We start from the raw sequence: 13,960 nt of genomic DNA, 5'->3' as shown, positions 1-13,960 counted from the left end.
TTTACAGGTAAACAGCCCTGCCATATAGGTAACATTAGTGTGTTAGTCCTGTGCACACAGGACCTCGTGGGCCTGGACGCATGTACACACCAAGGAAGAACGTGTGGGTGGAGGTATGTCCTGCAGGTGACACCCGCCTCCAAGGTCATAGATATGAGGCCTCAGTGGCCTGGGACGTCTGGGGGAAGCACCCGCTAGGACACTCCCTATCCCACAGGCAAGATGCAGACCATCCCCGACGGGCACAACGCTTCTCCGGGTCAAACCGGGGAAGACTGGACAGTCGTGTCTGAACCCAGTGTGTGTCCAAGCTGGGGCCCTGGGTGCACACAGTCCTTCCCTGGGGCCTGTGGACAGGGGTGTGGTTGTGTCACTGTGTGCACAGGCCATCGCCTGCAGGGAGGGGGGCTCGGCAGCACGAGCGCTGCCCCTGCAGCTTCCTCCAGGAGTGGGTCAGGGAGGGGGTCCCAGGAAGTGAGGTCACTGCCGTGTCACAGAGCCCAACAGAACTCGGAACCCCCGTAACCAGGCACCCGCATCCAGTGCAGCCCCAGCTCAGGCTCACTTGGCTGGAGACATCTGCTACTGAGATGTTCTCTTGCTGCCGGCCCACGTCTGGGGGCTCTGGCTCCCAGGAACCCCAGGGGTGCGGCTTGTTCCTATCTGTAGGCAGTGGCTCCAGCATAGGTACCAAGGTGTCAGGGCGGTGATCAGGAGGCGCCGTCAGGTAACACAGCGCAGGCCAGGCCAGGCCCCCTGTGCACCATCCTGGGAGCCTCATCCCCTCCTCCTCAGGTTCAAGGGAACCAGGGATGTGTGGGCAGGTCCCATCCAGGGCTGGGGGACGCTGCAGGGCGGCACATTCCCCGGGGATCCCTTCAGGGTCACCCTGATGTCAAGGTGGGCAGGGGGGAAACAGGGTTCCTGAGGTCCTCTACCCGCCTCAGAGTCACCTCCGAGGCCCTGCAGCACCGCATCCCTTTGCTGTTCCCAGGGGCGGTGGGTGCCCGCCTGCACTGTGGGGTGTCTGGGTGAGGCCAGCTGGGGGTGCGGCCCAGCCGAGGGGGCCAGACCGTGCGCTTGAGGCCTCCTGCCTGGCTGCCGGGGCACTGTCTCCACAGAGCTCCACCCGGGTCGTGGGGCGCGAGTGGGAGGAAGGGGTCGTCTGCCCCACCGCCTCCAGGAGCAGGGAGGTGCCCTGCGCAGCTAATGGAGGCCAGCACGGGCTCAAGGTGAGTGCAGGGGCTGGGCCCCCCGACACCCGGGCCCCGATGCAGCAGGAAGGACCCCGTGGTCCCAGAAGCAGCCTGCTACCCCCCCCTGGGCCCCGCGACACTCCTGCTCCCACATGAGTCTGGATCCCCCCCCTCCCCACACCTGCCCCCATGGCCCTGCCCCTGCCTGGGCCAGATGCAGAGTCCCTGCGCACAGATGTGTGGGAACATCAGAATAGAGCCCTCAGGGGAGGCCTGGTCCCCCGGGGGTTAGCGCCTGCCTTCCCCCAGGCCTGATCCTCCGAGGCCCGGGATCGAGCCCCGCCTGGGCTCCCTGCACGGGCTGCTTCTCCCTCTGTCTGTGTCTGCCTCTCTCGGTCTCTCTCTCTGTGTCTCTGGAGGGTCCTTGTAATGATCCAAATATTTTGAACATTTATCCTCTGAGATTGTTTCTTTATTGCATAGTTGGTCCTGTTTGTGTAAGAGACAGGCAGGGAGCTTGAGCGGGAGAGGGAGCCCCAGCTCCTCAAGCCCACGGGGCCCCAGCGCAGGGCCTGCCGGGGCGGGATCCCAGGTCTCCTGGCGGCTCCCTGCAGGCTGCACGTCACCTCTGTCCCACCTCAGGGTGCAGGGGCAGCGGCCGGGAAGGGGCATCAGATCGTCCTGACCAAGCTCACCCGGACGGAGCTGCTGGAGTACAAAGTCCGACAACTGCTGCTCACCTTGCAGCGCAGGGACGTCATCTACATCTTCAGCTTTTTAGAGGATTATCGTACATTCGCCACCACGGACGAGGTGCTGGACCTGCTGTTCACCGAGTGAGCACCTGCCCCTCCGCAGCCCAGGGCTGGGCCACCTGCTGCTGGGGAGGCTGGGGATGGTGTGAGCTTCCCGGCCTTGGGCTGCTCCCCCGCCTGGAGCAGGGTCCCCCAGGGCCTAGCGGGTCCTGGAGGGCAGCCCCGGGCCTGGCCTGTGGCGGGTCAGCCAGAGGGGCTGTGCCTGTGCTCAGCAGCCGTCCTCCTCCCCGTGACCAGGCCTGTGCCTCCTCCCCGCCCCCCCATCACCAGGGTCCTGAGCGGCCTGTTTCCCCATTGAAAGGGAGGTTTGAGAGTCCATCGGGGGTCTGTGTCCTGGGGCAGCCAGACAGGGGAACCCCGGGACCCCCAAAGCCCACTAAGATATGGGCCATGGGCCTGCCCAGAGCCCTTTCATGCTCAAGCCTTCAGGAGGCCCCAGCAGGTGCGGGCACTTCTCCGGGAGCTGCCCGTGGCCCCACGCACAAAGCTGACTGCCCCCGGGGCACAAAGCTGACTGCCCCCGGGGCAAGGCCTAGTCGGGGTCAGAGGGTGAAGCCCCTATGATGAGAGGTCGCGTCCACAGGACGATTCATGGGATATCCCTGCTCTCCTCTAGTATGGGTGCATCGCAGATGCGTGGGGTAACAACGATGTGGTCCTGCAGTGCTGGAAACTGTGAGTGACTCCGGCTCCTGCAGGAGGGCCTTCCCTCTCCTGGAGGGCAGCGAAGGGGCTGTGGGGCGGTGGGGGGCCTGCCCCCTCACCCCACACATCTGCAATTCCTGTGACAGGGAAAAGGTCTAAGGCCCCTTCTGGAAAAGAGCAAAGGAGAGCGGTGGATGGGGTGTGGGCTTGGTGGGAGGCACTGAGACCCCTCAGGGAGACCTTCTCCATGCCCCCCCAACCCTCTCTCTGCCCCACACCTGGAGCCCAGAGCAGAGGGGGTGGGGAGCATCATACTCCCCAGTCTGGTGGCACCTGGACCCGGGGGAACAGCAGGTGCTCAGGAGGGCCGGTGAGGGCTCCCGGACCAGGCGGCCCCCGCCCCGTGGGAGAACGGAGATTAGAGTCAGTGGAAGGACACCCCCGGGGGCCCCTCGGGAGGGAGGCAGCACAGAGACACAGGAAGGAAGGTGGCGGTCCCGGGTGGCTCCTGGCAAGGCCTGGCAGGACACAGAGCCCTAGCCCTCCTGCCTTGGAGCTTCCCAGAGCAACAGTGTGTGCAGTGAGGGCAATGACAGGTCAGACGCCCCCCGTCCCCTGATGCCTGCCGGTGGACTTAAGGGGCAGGTGGGCAGGGACCAGGCTGAGGAGGGAGCCCTGCTTCCCCAGGAGAGACGCTGATGGTCACCCCGCTGGGCCTGGGCTCCCCACACAGAGGTTGCATCCCAGCCCCTCCTCGGGGAGCAGGCCTGTGGCAGGCAGGACCACCAGGTGGCAGGGGGACGAGGAGCAGGACTGGTCTCCGACACCCTGCGCGGAAGGCCGGGTCCTGCAGGGCTTCCCCGGGACACCTGCATGTGACAGAACCCTATCTTCTGATGCCTGTTCCCGCCTGTCCCTCCCCAGGGCCATGTCCTTCATGATGGAAATATGGCTGAATTATTATGGGGACGACTTTCATCAGTTCCCAGAATTTCCCTCCCTTATAAAACTCCTGGAATTGTTAAGACAGCACATGCCAGGCACAGATGCGCATCTCCGGGCCCTGCGTCACCTGAGGCAATTCAGACGCCTCCATGCAGCAGAGCGAGAGGCTGGGGGTGAGGAGGACTGGGGGTGGCCGAGCTGGGGATGCGGGGGGGCCCGCGGATGCAGCCTCCGTGCAGCTGGGACCAGGAGCAGGGGGTGGGCTCACACCCCACCCCACGGGCTGCAGCCTGGGGACACCTCCCAGGGCTCTTGCCCTCACACACGTCGAGTGGCGGGAAGAGTGGCCTTGATTTGGGAGGGACGTGGACAGTCTGTCCTGGTGGTGATACTTTGTCTTCTTGGATCTACAGCTTTGGCCCGAGGAAAACACCCTGAACCCACTCTGGAGTGCACCCCAGCTCCGACCGTGGGGCCTGCTGCCCCATGGGGCCTGGCTGCTGGGGCTGAGGGCTTGGCCTGCGATGAGCCGCCTGCTGGGGAGGCAAAGCCCCTGCAGATAGTGGTCACTGCTGCCCTGCAGGAGCCCCCTGCACCCCTGGGAGCCCTGGAAGAGGAGCAGGCACCACCCCCTGCTCTCGAGGTCGTGGATGTGCCCCAGCCACCTCCTAACTCGATGGAGCAACTGGCCTCGGGGATGGAGCAACCTGTTGAACCACCCGAGGAGCCCGCCCCAGCTCCAACTGTGGAGCCTGGGGAAGGTTCCGGGTCTGAAGGGATAGTGGCTGCTGGAGATGAGGACTTGGTCAAGGCAGAGATGCTGGCTCCTGAGGTGAAGGTGGTGCACGTGCTGGTCGAACCTATGGTTCCCTGCCCCGATGAGGAGGAGCCACCTGCTCCCATGGCCACCCCGGAAGAGTAGGCCCTGGTGCCTGCAATCGGGGTCCCCAGAGGGCCAGACCTGCAACCTGCCTCCGGAACAACCTGCTTCGATCCGTTAGCAGCCCCTGACCACCTCGGGGGCCCGCCCCAGCTCCCACCGAGGGGCTCGTGATGGCTGCAGCCCAACAGAGGCTTGCCCTCCCCTGTTATTTCACTGTTTCTATTTTTTGAGTTTTTCTTTAACCTGTATAATAGCTTATAGAGTTTTATTGCAATAAAGGATAAGTTAACTTCACACAAAATTGACTGATGCTTTTAAATTACACATCGTGGTACTTTAGGTCCATTCACAGTGTCAGAGGCCCCAGAGCCCAGGGCACTGGGAGACACAGCCGAGGATCTGGGGCTCCCCCAGCACAGGCAGAGGCCGGGAGGACAAAGGACAGCCAGGTCTCTCCTGCCGCCGGGTGGCCCCGAGCTGTGCAGATCGTGCCCCTACCCCGGAGCACCCAGACCCCTGCACATTGGGAGCTGCAGTAGTTACTGTGGGAGCTGACTCCAGAGCTGGACAGCTGGCCGCCGCTACTGTGGTTGTCCCTCCTGGTGTCACCCTGTACCTGGGCCTGAGCAGGGGCCTCACAGGATAAAGAATCCCACTGAATTGTAGACCTGGTAGAGGGCTGGGCAGCTCCCCCAGGTGCACACACCTGAGAATCAGCACAGCAGGCCCCTCCCCCAGAAGACCAGCTCGAAGGTCAGAGGAAAAGCAAGTTATTGACCAAGCAGCCTGGAAAGTTCCAGGGGAAGTCAAGGGATTTACAGTATATGGAATCAGAGGATACTCCCCTTGTTTTTTCTTTTCTGTTTGTTTCTGTTGTTTCCCCACACCCTTTTTTATTCTTTTTTATTTCTTCTTTTTTTTTCCCCCCTTTTTCTCCTTTTTCCAGTACAACATGTTGTTGGCCACTCTGCACTGAGCAAACTGACTAGAAGGAAAAACTCACCTCAATACTAAAAATCAGAAACAGTCCTCTCTCCCACAGAGTTACAAAATTTCGAATACAATTCAATGTCAGAAAGCCAATTCAGAAGCACTATTATACAACTACTGGTGGCTCTAGAAAAAAGCATAAAAGATTCAAGAGACTTCATGACTGCAGAATTTAGATGTAATCAGGCCAAAATTAAAAATCAATTAAATGAGATGCAATCAAAACTGGAGGTCCTAACGACAAGGGTTAACGAGGTAGAAGAACGAGTGAGTGACATAGAAGACAAGTTGATGGCAAGTATGGAAACTGAGTAAAAAAATAGAAAGACAATTAAAAGACCATGAGGATAGGTTAAGGGAAATAAATCACAGCCTCAGAAGGAAAAATCTACGTTTAATTGGGGTTCCTGAGGGCGCCGCAAGGGACAGAGGTCCAGAAACTGTATTTGAACAAATCATAGCTGAGAACTTCCCTAACTGGGGGAGGGTAATAGGCATTCAGATCCAGGAGATAGAGAGATCCCCCCCCCTAAAATCAATAAAAATCGTCAACACCTCGACATTTAATAGTGAAGCTTTGCAAATTCCAAACATAAAGAGAAGATCCTTAAAGCAGCAAGAGATAAGAAATCACTAACTTTTATGGGGAGAAGCATTAGGACAACAGCAGACCTCTCCACAGAGACCTGGCAGGCGAGAAAGCGTCAGCAGGATATAGTCAGGGTCCTAAATGAAAAGAACCTGCAGCCAAGAATACTTTATCCAGCAAGGCTCTCATTCAGAATAGCAGGAGAGATAAAGAGCTTCCAAGATAGGCAGAAACTGAAAGAATATGTGACCACCAAGCTGGCTCTGCCAGAAATATTAAGGGGACCCTGTAAAAGAAAGAGGAGGTCCAAGGGAACTATCCACAAAAACAGGGACTGAATAGGTATCATGATGACACTAAATCCGTATCTTTCAATAGTAACTCTGAACGTGAATGGGCTTAATGACCCCATCAGAAGGTGCAGGGTTTCAGACTGGATAAAAAAGCAAGACCCATCTATTTGCTGTCTTCAAGAGACTCATTTTGGACAAAAGGACACCTACAGCCTGAAAATAAAAGGTTGGAGAACCATGGACCATTCAAATGGTCCTCAAAAGAAAGCAGGGGTAGCCATCCTTATATCAGAGAAATTAAAGTGTGTCCCAAAGACTGTAGTGAGAGATGAAGAGGGACACTATATCATACTAAAAGGATCTATCCAACAAGAGGACCTAACAATCATGAATATTTATGCCCCGAATGTGGAAGCCGCCAAGTATATCAGTCAATTAATAACCAAAGTTAAGACATACTTAAATAATAAAACACTTATACTTGGAGACTGGAATATAGCACTTTCTACAATTGACAGGTCTTCTAAGCACAACATCTCCAAAGAAACAAGAGCTTTAAATGCTTCACTGGACCAGATGGATTTCACAGATAGTTACAGAACTTTACATCCAAATGCAGCTGAATACACGTTCTTCTCAAGTGCACATGGAGCTTTCTCCAGAATAGACCATATACTGGGTCACACATCAGGTCTTAACGGATACTAAAAGATTGGGATTGTCCCCAGCATAGTTTCAGACCATAATGCTTTGAAACTAGAACTATATCACAAGAAGAAGTTTGGAAGAATTTCAAACGTGGAGGTTAAGGACCATCCTGCTAAAAGATGAAAGGGTCAACCAGGAAATCAGAGAAGAATTTAAAAGATTCATGGAAACTAATGAGAATCTTTGGGATGCAGCAAAAGCAGTCCTGAGGGGGAAATACATCGCAATACAAGCATCCATTGAAAAACTGGAGAGAACCCAAATACGAAAGCTAACCTTGCACTTAAAGGAGCTGGAGACAGAACAGCAAATAGATCCTACACCCCGCAGAAGAAGAGAGTTAATAAAGATTCGAGCAGAACTCAATGAAATGGAGACCAGAAGAACTGTGGAACAGATCAACAAAACCAGGAGATGGTTCTTTGAAAGAATTAATAAGATAGATAAACCATTAGCCAGCCTTATTAAAAGAAGACAGAAAAGACTCAAATTAATAAAATCATGAATGAGAAAGGAGAGATCAGCACCAACACCAAGGAAATGCAAACAATTTTTAAAACTTATTATGAGCAGCTATACGCCAATAAATTAGGCAATCTAGAAGAAATGGACAGATTTCTGGAGAACCACAAACTACCAAAACTGGAACAGGAAGAAATAGAAAACCTGAACAGGCCGATAACCAGGGAGGAAATTGAAGCAGTCATCATAAACCTCCCAAGACACAAAAAGTCCAGGTCCAGATGGCTTCCCTGGGGAATTCTATCAAACACTTAAAGAAGAGACTGTACCTATTCTACTACAGCTGTTTAAAAGACAGAAAGAGATGGAGTACTTCCAAACTTCCTCTATGAGGCCAGCATCACCTTAATTCCAAAACCAGACAAAGACTCCACCAAAAAGGAGAATTAGAGACCAATATCCCTGAGGAACACAGATGCAAACATTCTCAATGAGATACCAGCCAATAGGATCCAACAATACATTAAGAAGATTATTCACCATGACCAAGTGGGATTTATCCCCGGGATGCAAGGCTGGTTCAACACTCGTAAAGCAATCAGTGTGATTGATCAGATCATCAAGAGAAAAAACAAGAACCGTATGATCCTTTCAATAGATGCAGAGAAAGCATTTGACAAAATATAGCATCCATTCCCGATCAAAACTCTTCAGAGTGTAGGGATAGAGGGACCATTCCTCAGCATCTTAAAAGCCGTCTACTGAAAAACCCAAACAAATGTCATTCTCAATGGGGAATCACTGGGAGCCTTTCCCCTAAGATCAGGAATGAGACACGGTTGTCCACTCTCACCATTGCTATTCAATATAGTACTAGAAGTCCTAGCTTCAGCAATCAGGCAACAAAAATAAATAAAAGGCATTCAAATTGGCAAAGAAGAAGTCAAACTCTCCCTCTTCCCAGATGACATGATACTGTACATAGAAAACCCAAAAGCCTCCACCCCAAGATTGCTAGAACTCGTACAGCAATTTGGCAGTGTGGCAGGATACAAAATCAATGCCCAAAGTCAGTGGCATTTGTATACACTAACAATAAGTCTGAAGAAAGAGAAATTAAGGAGTCAATCCCATTTACAATTGCACCCAAAAGCATAAGATATCTAGGAATCAACCTAACCAAAGGGGTAAAGGATCTATACCTGAAAAACCACAGAACACTTCTGAAAGAAATTGAGGAAGACACAAAGAGATGGAAATATATTCCATGCCCATGGATTGGAAGAATTAATATTGTGAAAATGTCAATGCTACCCAGGGCAATTTACACATTCAATGCAATCCTTATTAAAATACCATGGACTTTCTTCAGAGAGTTGGAACAAATTATCTTAAGATTAGTGTGGAATCAGAAAAGACTTCGAATACCCAGGGATTTATTGAAAAAGAAAACCATAGCTGGGGGCATCACAATGCCAGATTTCAGGTTGTACTACAAAGCTGTGGTCATCAAGACAGTGTGGTCCTGGCACAAAAAAAAGACACATAGATCAATGGAACAGAATAGAGAATCCAGAAGTGGGCCCTCGACTTTAAGGTCAACTAATATTCGACAAAGGAGGGAAGACTATCCACTGGAAAAAAGACAGTCTCTTCAGTAAATGGTGCTGGGAAAATTGGACATCCACATGCAGAAGAAAGAAACTAGACCACTCTCTTCCACCAGACACAAAGATAAACTCAAAATGGATGAAAGATCTAAATGTGAGACAAGATTCCATCAAAATCCTAGAGGAGAACACAGCAACACCCTTTTTGAACTTGGCCATGGCAACTTCTTGCAAGATACATCCATGAAGGCAAGGGAAAGAGAAGCAAAAATGAACTATTGGGACTTCATCAAGATAAGAAGCTTTTGCATAGCAAAGAAACAGTCAACAAAACTAAAAGACAACCTACAGAATGGGAGAAGATATTTGCAAAAGACGTATCAGATAAAGGGCTAGTTTCCAAGATCTATAAAGAACTTCTTAAACTCAACAGCAAAGAAACAAACAATCCAATCATGAAATGGGCAACAGACTTAAACAGAAATCTAACAGCGGAAGACATAGACATGGCCAACACGCACATGAGAAAATGCTCTGCATCACTTGCCATCAGGGAAATACAAATCAAAACCACCATGAGATACCACCTCACACCAGTGAGAATGGGGGAAATTAACAAGACAGGAAACCACAAATTTGGAGAGGATGTGGAGAAAGGGGAACCCTCCTGCACTGTTGGTGGGAACGTGACCTGGTGCAGCCACTCTGGAAAACTGTGGAGGTTCCTCAAATAGTTAAAAATAGAACTGCCCTAAGACCCAGCAATTGCACTGCTGGGGATTTACCCCAAAGATACAGATGCAGGGAAACTCCGGGACACCTGCACCCCAATGTTTCTAGCAGCAATGTCCACAATAGCCAAACTGTGGAAGGAGGCTCAGTGTCCATTGAAAGATGAGTGGATAAAGAAGCTGTGGTCTCTTTATACAATGGAATATTCCTCAGCCATTAGAAACGACAAATACCCACCATTTGCTTCAACGTGGATGGAACTGGAGGGTATGATGCTGAGTGAAGTAAGTCAATCAGGAGAAGGACAAACAGTGTATGTTCTCATTCATTTGGGGAAAATAAATAATAGTGAAAGGGAATATAAGGGAAGGGAGAAGAAATGTGTGGGAAATATCAGAAAGGGAGACAGAACATAAAGACTCCTAACTCTGGGAAACGAACTGGGGGTGGTGGAAGGGGAGGAGGGTGGGGGTGAGTGGGTGACGGGCACTGAGGGGGACACTTGACGGGATGAGCACTGGGTGTTATTCTGTATGTTGGTAAATTGAACTCCAATAAAAATTATTTTATTAAAAAAAGAAAGAAAGAAATTAAGGGCTAATAATAAAAAGAAAAAAAAAAGAACAGGTAAAAGTGCATAAGTAAGCCTAAAGAAAGAAAGCTACTTATGATGACAGAGACAATAACTAAGTATATAGAAAGAAACATACAATAAGGAAATCTGCAAAGGAATAAATTATTCATTTAAAGGGTTAAATTGGAAACAAACAAAAATATCACACAATACCAGCAGAAACGCATATATTTTTCAGAGCGCCATGATTTAGGAATGCCTTAGAATCTTAACCTCTTAGGCCAGACTTATTAGTATGGAGTATTTTCCAGGTATCATTGTTTTTAGGTTGAACTGAATAGATTCTTGTAAGTTTTTTGGCCCTCAATTTTTAAAACATAGTTACTTTGGACTAGGGGTACATTACAAAATAAATATTTTTAAAAATTGCTTAAACACACGCACACGCACACACACAAAACATCAAAAACACAGCAGGATTAATTAAGAATAAATGAAAGGAAACATGCTAATATCAAGAATAAAAATTGGAAATTCACTTTAAGTTCTGTAGACATTTCAAAACTCAGAGTATTTTAGAGCAACTTTTATAATAATAAACTTATAATTAAATTATAGAAGTTGTTTGAAAACCAATCTTAAGTAAAAATAGTAAAAACATGAAAACTTTGCTGTATAGTTTTTAAAAATTGAATTTTAAACTAAAATTCTATTCACATATGGCTTGTCTTATTAATTATTCATATTTAAAGAGAATATTTCACCAATTGTATGTAAGCTTTCCTGGAGAAGAAAAAGACAAAAAAAAAAAAAGAGGCTCACTATATTGCTACAGTGAGCCAACATAATTTTAATATTAAAATCTGACGAAACATAATATGGACATAAAATTACAGACTAACGTATTTTATTAGCAAAGAGGGAAAAAATGTTAAAACATTAGCAAACTGAATCCAGCAATATATTTAAATAATGATATGACCACGGAATGAAAGGAACAAAGAATTACTATTATAAAATCAATGGATTTAATTTATTATACAAACAGAAAAAATAAAAAATATGAACATCCTAATAGATTCAGAAAAAGCAAATGATGCAGTTGGGCTCCCACCTTAAAACTTTCCAAGCCAAATCGGGGCACCAGGGTGGCTCAGTCAGTTAAGCATCTGCCTTCAGCTCAGGTCATGATCTCAGGGTCATCCTGGGAGGGACCCCTGCATGGGGTACCCTGCTCAGTGAGGCGTCTGCTTCTCCCTCTCCTTCTGCCTTTCCCCCAGCTTGTGCTGGCTCTTGCTCACTCGCTCTCTCCCTCTCTAATACGTAAAATCTTTAAAAAAATCCCAAGCCAAAGGATAGAATGAAACCTTGAAAAATCTGATAAAAATTTTTTTGGCTGAGATACTCGCTAGTTATCAAATACCCATGTGCTCTTGCATATTCCCCATCTTCCAGTGTAGTTAAGTTGACTGAGCCACTTGTTGATACCCAGTCAAAAATCTGTGAGCAAAAGCATGGACTACCTGGAACATCAATCATCCTCCAGTTGTCTTTCTTTCAAAGAAGCAAACATTCCTTGTAAAATGAGAAAAATCACAGATGGAGAAGAACCTTTCAGAGCCATAGTCACAGAACACAAAATTCACTCTGCTTGATTTCTAGAAATGTTTATTGTAGGATACCATAGACTAGAATGAGTTGTATTTCCCACTCCCTCTGACTGTAATAAGGGTAACATTTTATAATGAAATAAAATAGCATTTCATTTTAAGAAATGGGTTAAGTCAGTTAAGTGTATGATTCCTGGTTTTGGCTCAGGTCATGATCTCATGGGTCTTGAGATGGAGCCTGGATTGAGCTCCCAGGTGAGCAGGGAATCTCCTTGAAGATTCTTTCCCTCTGTCCCACCCTCCTGACTCATACATGTATTCTCTCTCTCTCTCTCTCTCAAATAAATAAGTCTTTAAACAAATAAGTAAATTAAGATGTTATTTATTTCTACAAAATTCTAAGCATTACCTTTTTTTTAATTTATTTTTTATTGGTGTTCAATTTACTAACATACAGAATAACACCCAGTGCCCGTCACCCATTCACTCCCACCCCCCGCCCTCCTCCCCTTCTACCACCCCTAGTTCGTTTCCCAGAGTTCGCAGTCTTTACGTTCTGTCTCCCTTTCTGATATTTCCCACACATTTCTTCTCCCTTCCCTTATATTCCCTTTCACTATTATTTATATTCCCCAAATGAATGAGATCATATAATGTTTGTCCTTACCTTTTTAGTCAGCATAAATGAAGTTTAATGGCATAGGTAGTAAAAACAGATGCTTGGAAAAAATAGCACTAACCAGGTGTAGTCTTCAAAATGATATTCCTCTATACTAAGTATAAAATCATTTGCCATGAATGGATCTCTGTGGGTGCCTGGAGAGTCCTCTGAGTAGTCTATGTGGTCCTTACCCCTGCTATGTACAATTTAATTAAAACACTACTAGCATGATACAATTGTAATTTGCCCTCCAGTCATAATAAAGTAGTAGACTTTTTCCCTACATGTAGTAAAACCTCAAAACTAATAAAGATAATATTTGAGAAAAAATATAATGGAATTTATGTGGAATTATGTAAAAAGGTGAGGGAAAACAAAACCCTGATGCTAAATAAGAAAAGCCAAGATGATGAGGAATATCAGTCATTAACAGAGAGGTAAAGTGGATGATAAATAAAAGAAAACAACAGAGGATAAACTAAGAAATATCTAAAACAAACAAACCCCAAAACAAAAAAAAAAAAAATAGCAACTCCAAACAAGCTCTAATATATCGATGTTAAAAAGTAAACGAGGTGGGATCCCTGGGTGGCAGCGGTTTACCACCTGCTTTGGCCTGGGGCGCGATCCTGGAGGCCTGGGATCGAATCCCACATCGGGCTCCCGGTGCATGGAGCCTGCTTCTCCCTCTGCCTGTGTCTCTGCCTCCCTCTCTCTCTCTCTCTCTCTCTGTGTGTGACTATCATAAATAAATAAAAATTAAAAAAAAAGTAAACGAGGTTTCAAAATTCTGTATTGCTGTGAGATTTTTTAAAAATGCAGATTCCTGAACTGAAATAATATGCAGAGGAAGAAATCATAGAATATGTATTTTTATTGTTTTATTTTTATTTTTTAAGATTTTATTTATTCATGAGAGACACAGAGAAAGAGAGGCAGAGACACAGGCAGAGGGACAAGCAGGCTCCCTGAGGGGAGCCCATGAGGGACTTGATCCCAGGACCCCAGGATCACAACCTGAATCAAAGGCAGATGTTCAACCACTGAGATACCCAGGTGCTCATAGCACATCTATTTTTTTTTTCACATCTATTTTTAAAGATACTTTCATAACAATAATGATAAAGATTAATTAAATACTTGTGAAATGCCAGATATATAGTTAATTGTTCCAAATCATTATATTATAAAATTGTCCCAGCAACTCAATAAGATATATACTGCTGTTCCAATTTTATCAACAAGTG

At 47.8% G+C, this 13,960-nt stretch overlaps 1 protein-coding gene across 1 annotated transcript; it reads left to right on the top strand.

Annotated features, from left to right (window-relative positions):
• The first annotated feature begins 2,614 nt into the window (after positions 1-2,614).
• Positions 2,615-4,730, top strand: LOC119879380 (skin secretory protein xP2-like). The gene is made up of 3 exons (XM_038589683.1): positions 2,615-2,686; positions 3,581-3,774; positions 4,015-4,730. Exons 2-3 carry the CDS (start codon positions 3,585-3,587, stop codon positions 4,521-4,523), a joined length of 699 nt encoding a protein of 232 aa, XP_038445611.1. The 5' UTR covers positions 2,615-2,686; positions 3,581-3,584; the 3' UTR covers positions 4,524-4,730.
• The last annotated feature ends 9,230 nt before the right edge of the window (positions 4,731-13,960 follow it).

The sequence above is a fragment of the Canis lupus genome, unplaced genomic scaffold (genome assembly GCF_011100685.1).
Source record: "Canis lupus familiaris isolate Mischka breed German Shepherd unplaced genomic scaffold, alternate assembly UU_Cfam_GSD_1.0 chrUn_S708H871, whole genome shotgun sequence".
Lineage (NCBI taxonomy): Eukaryota > Metazoa > Chordata > Mammalia > Carnivora > Canidae > Canis > Canis lupus.
This window is presented reverse-complemented; position numbering and strand designations above follow the sequence as displayed.

Coding starts and splice junctions, on each gene's coding strand:
- LOC119879380 (XM_038589683.1), top strand. CDS start 3,585: ATGTCCTTCATGATGGAAATATGGCTGAATTATTATGGGGACGACTTT. Junction 3,775..4,014: donor AGCAGAGCGAGAGGCTGGGG/GTGAGGAGGACT, acceptor TTGGATCTACAG/CTTTGGCCCGAGGAAAACAC.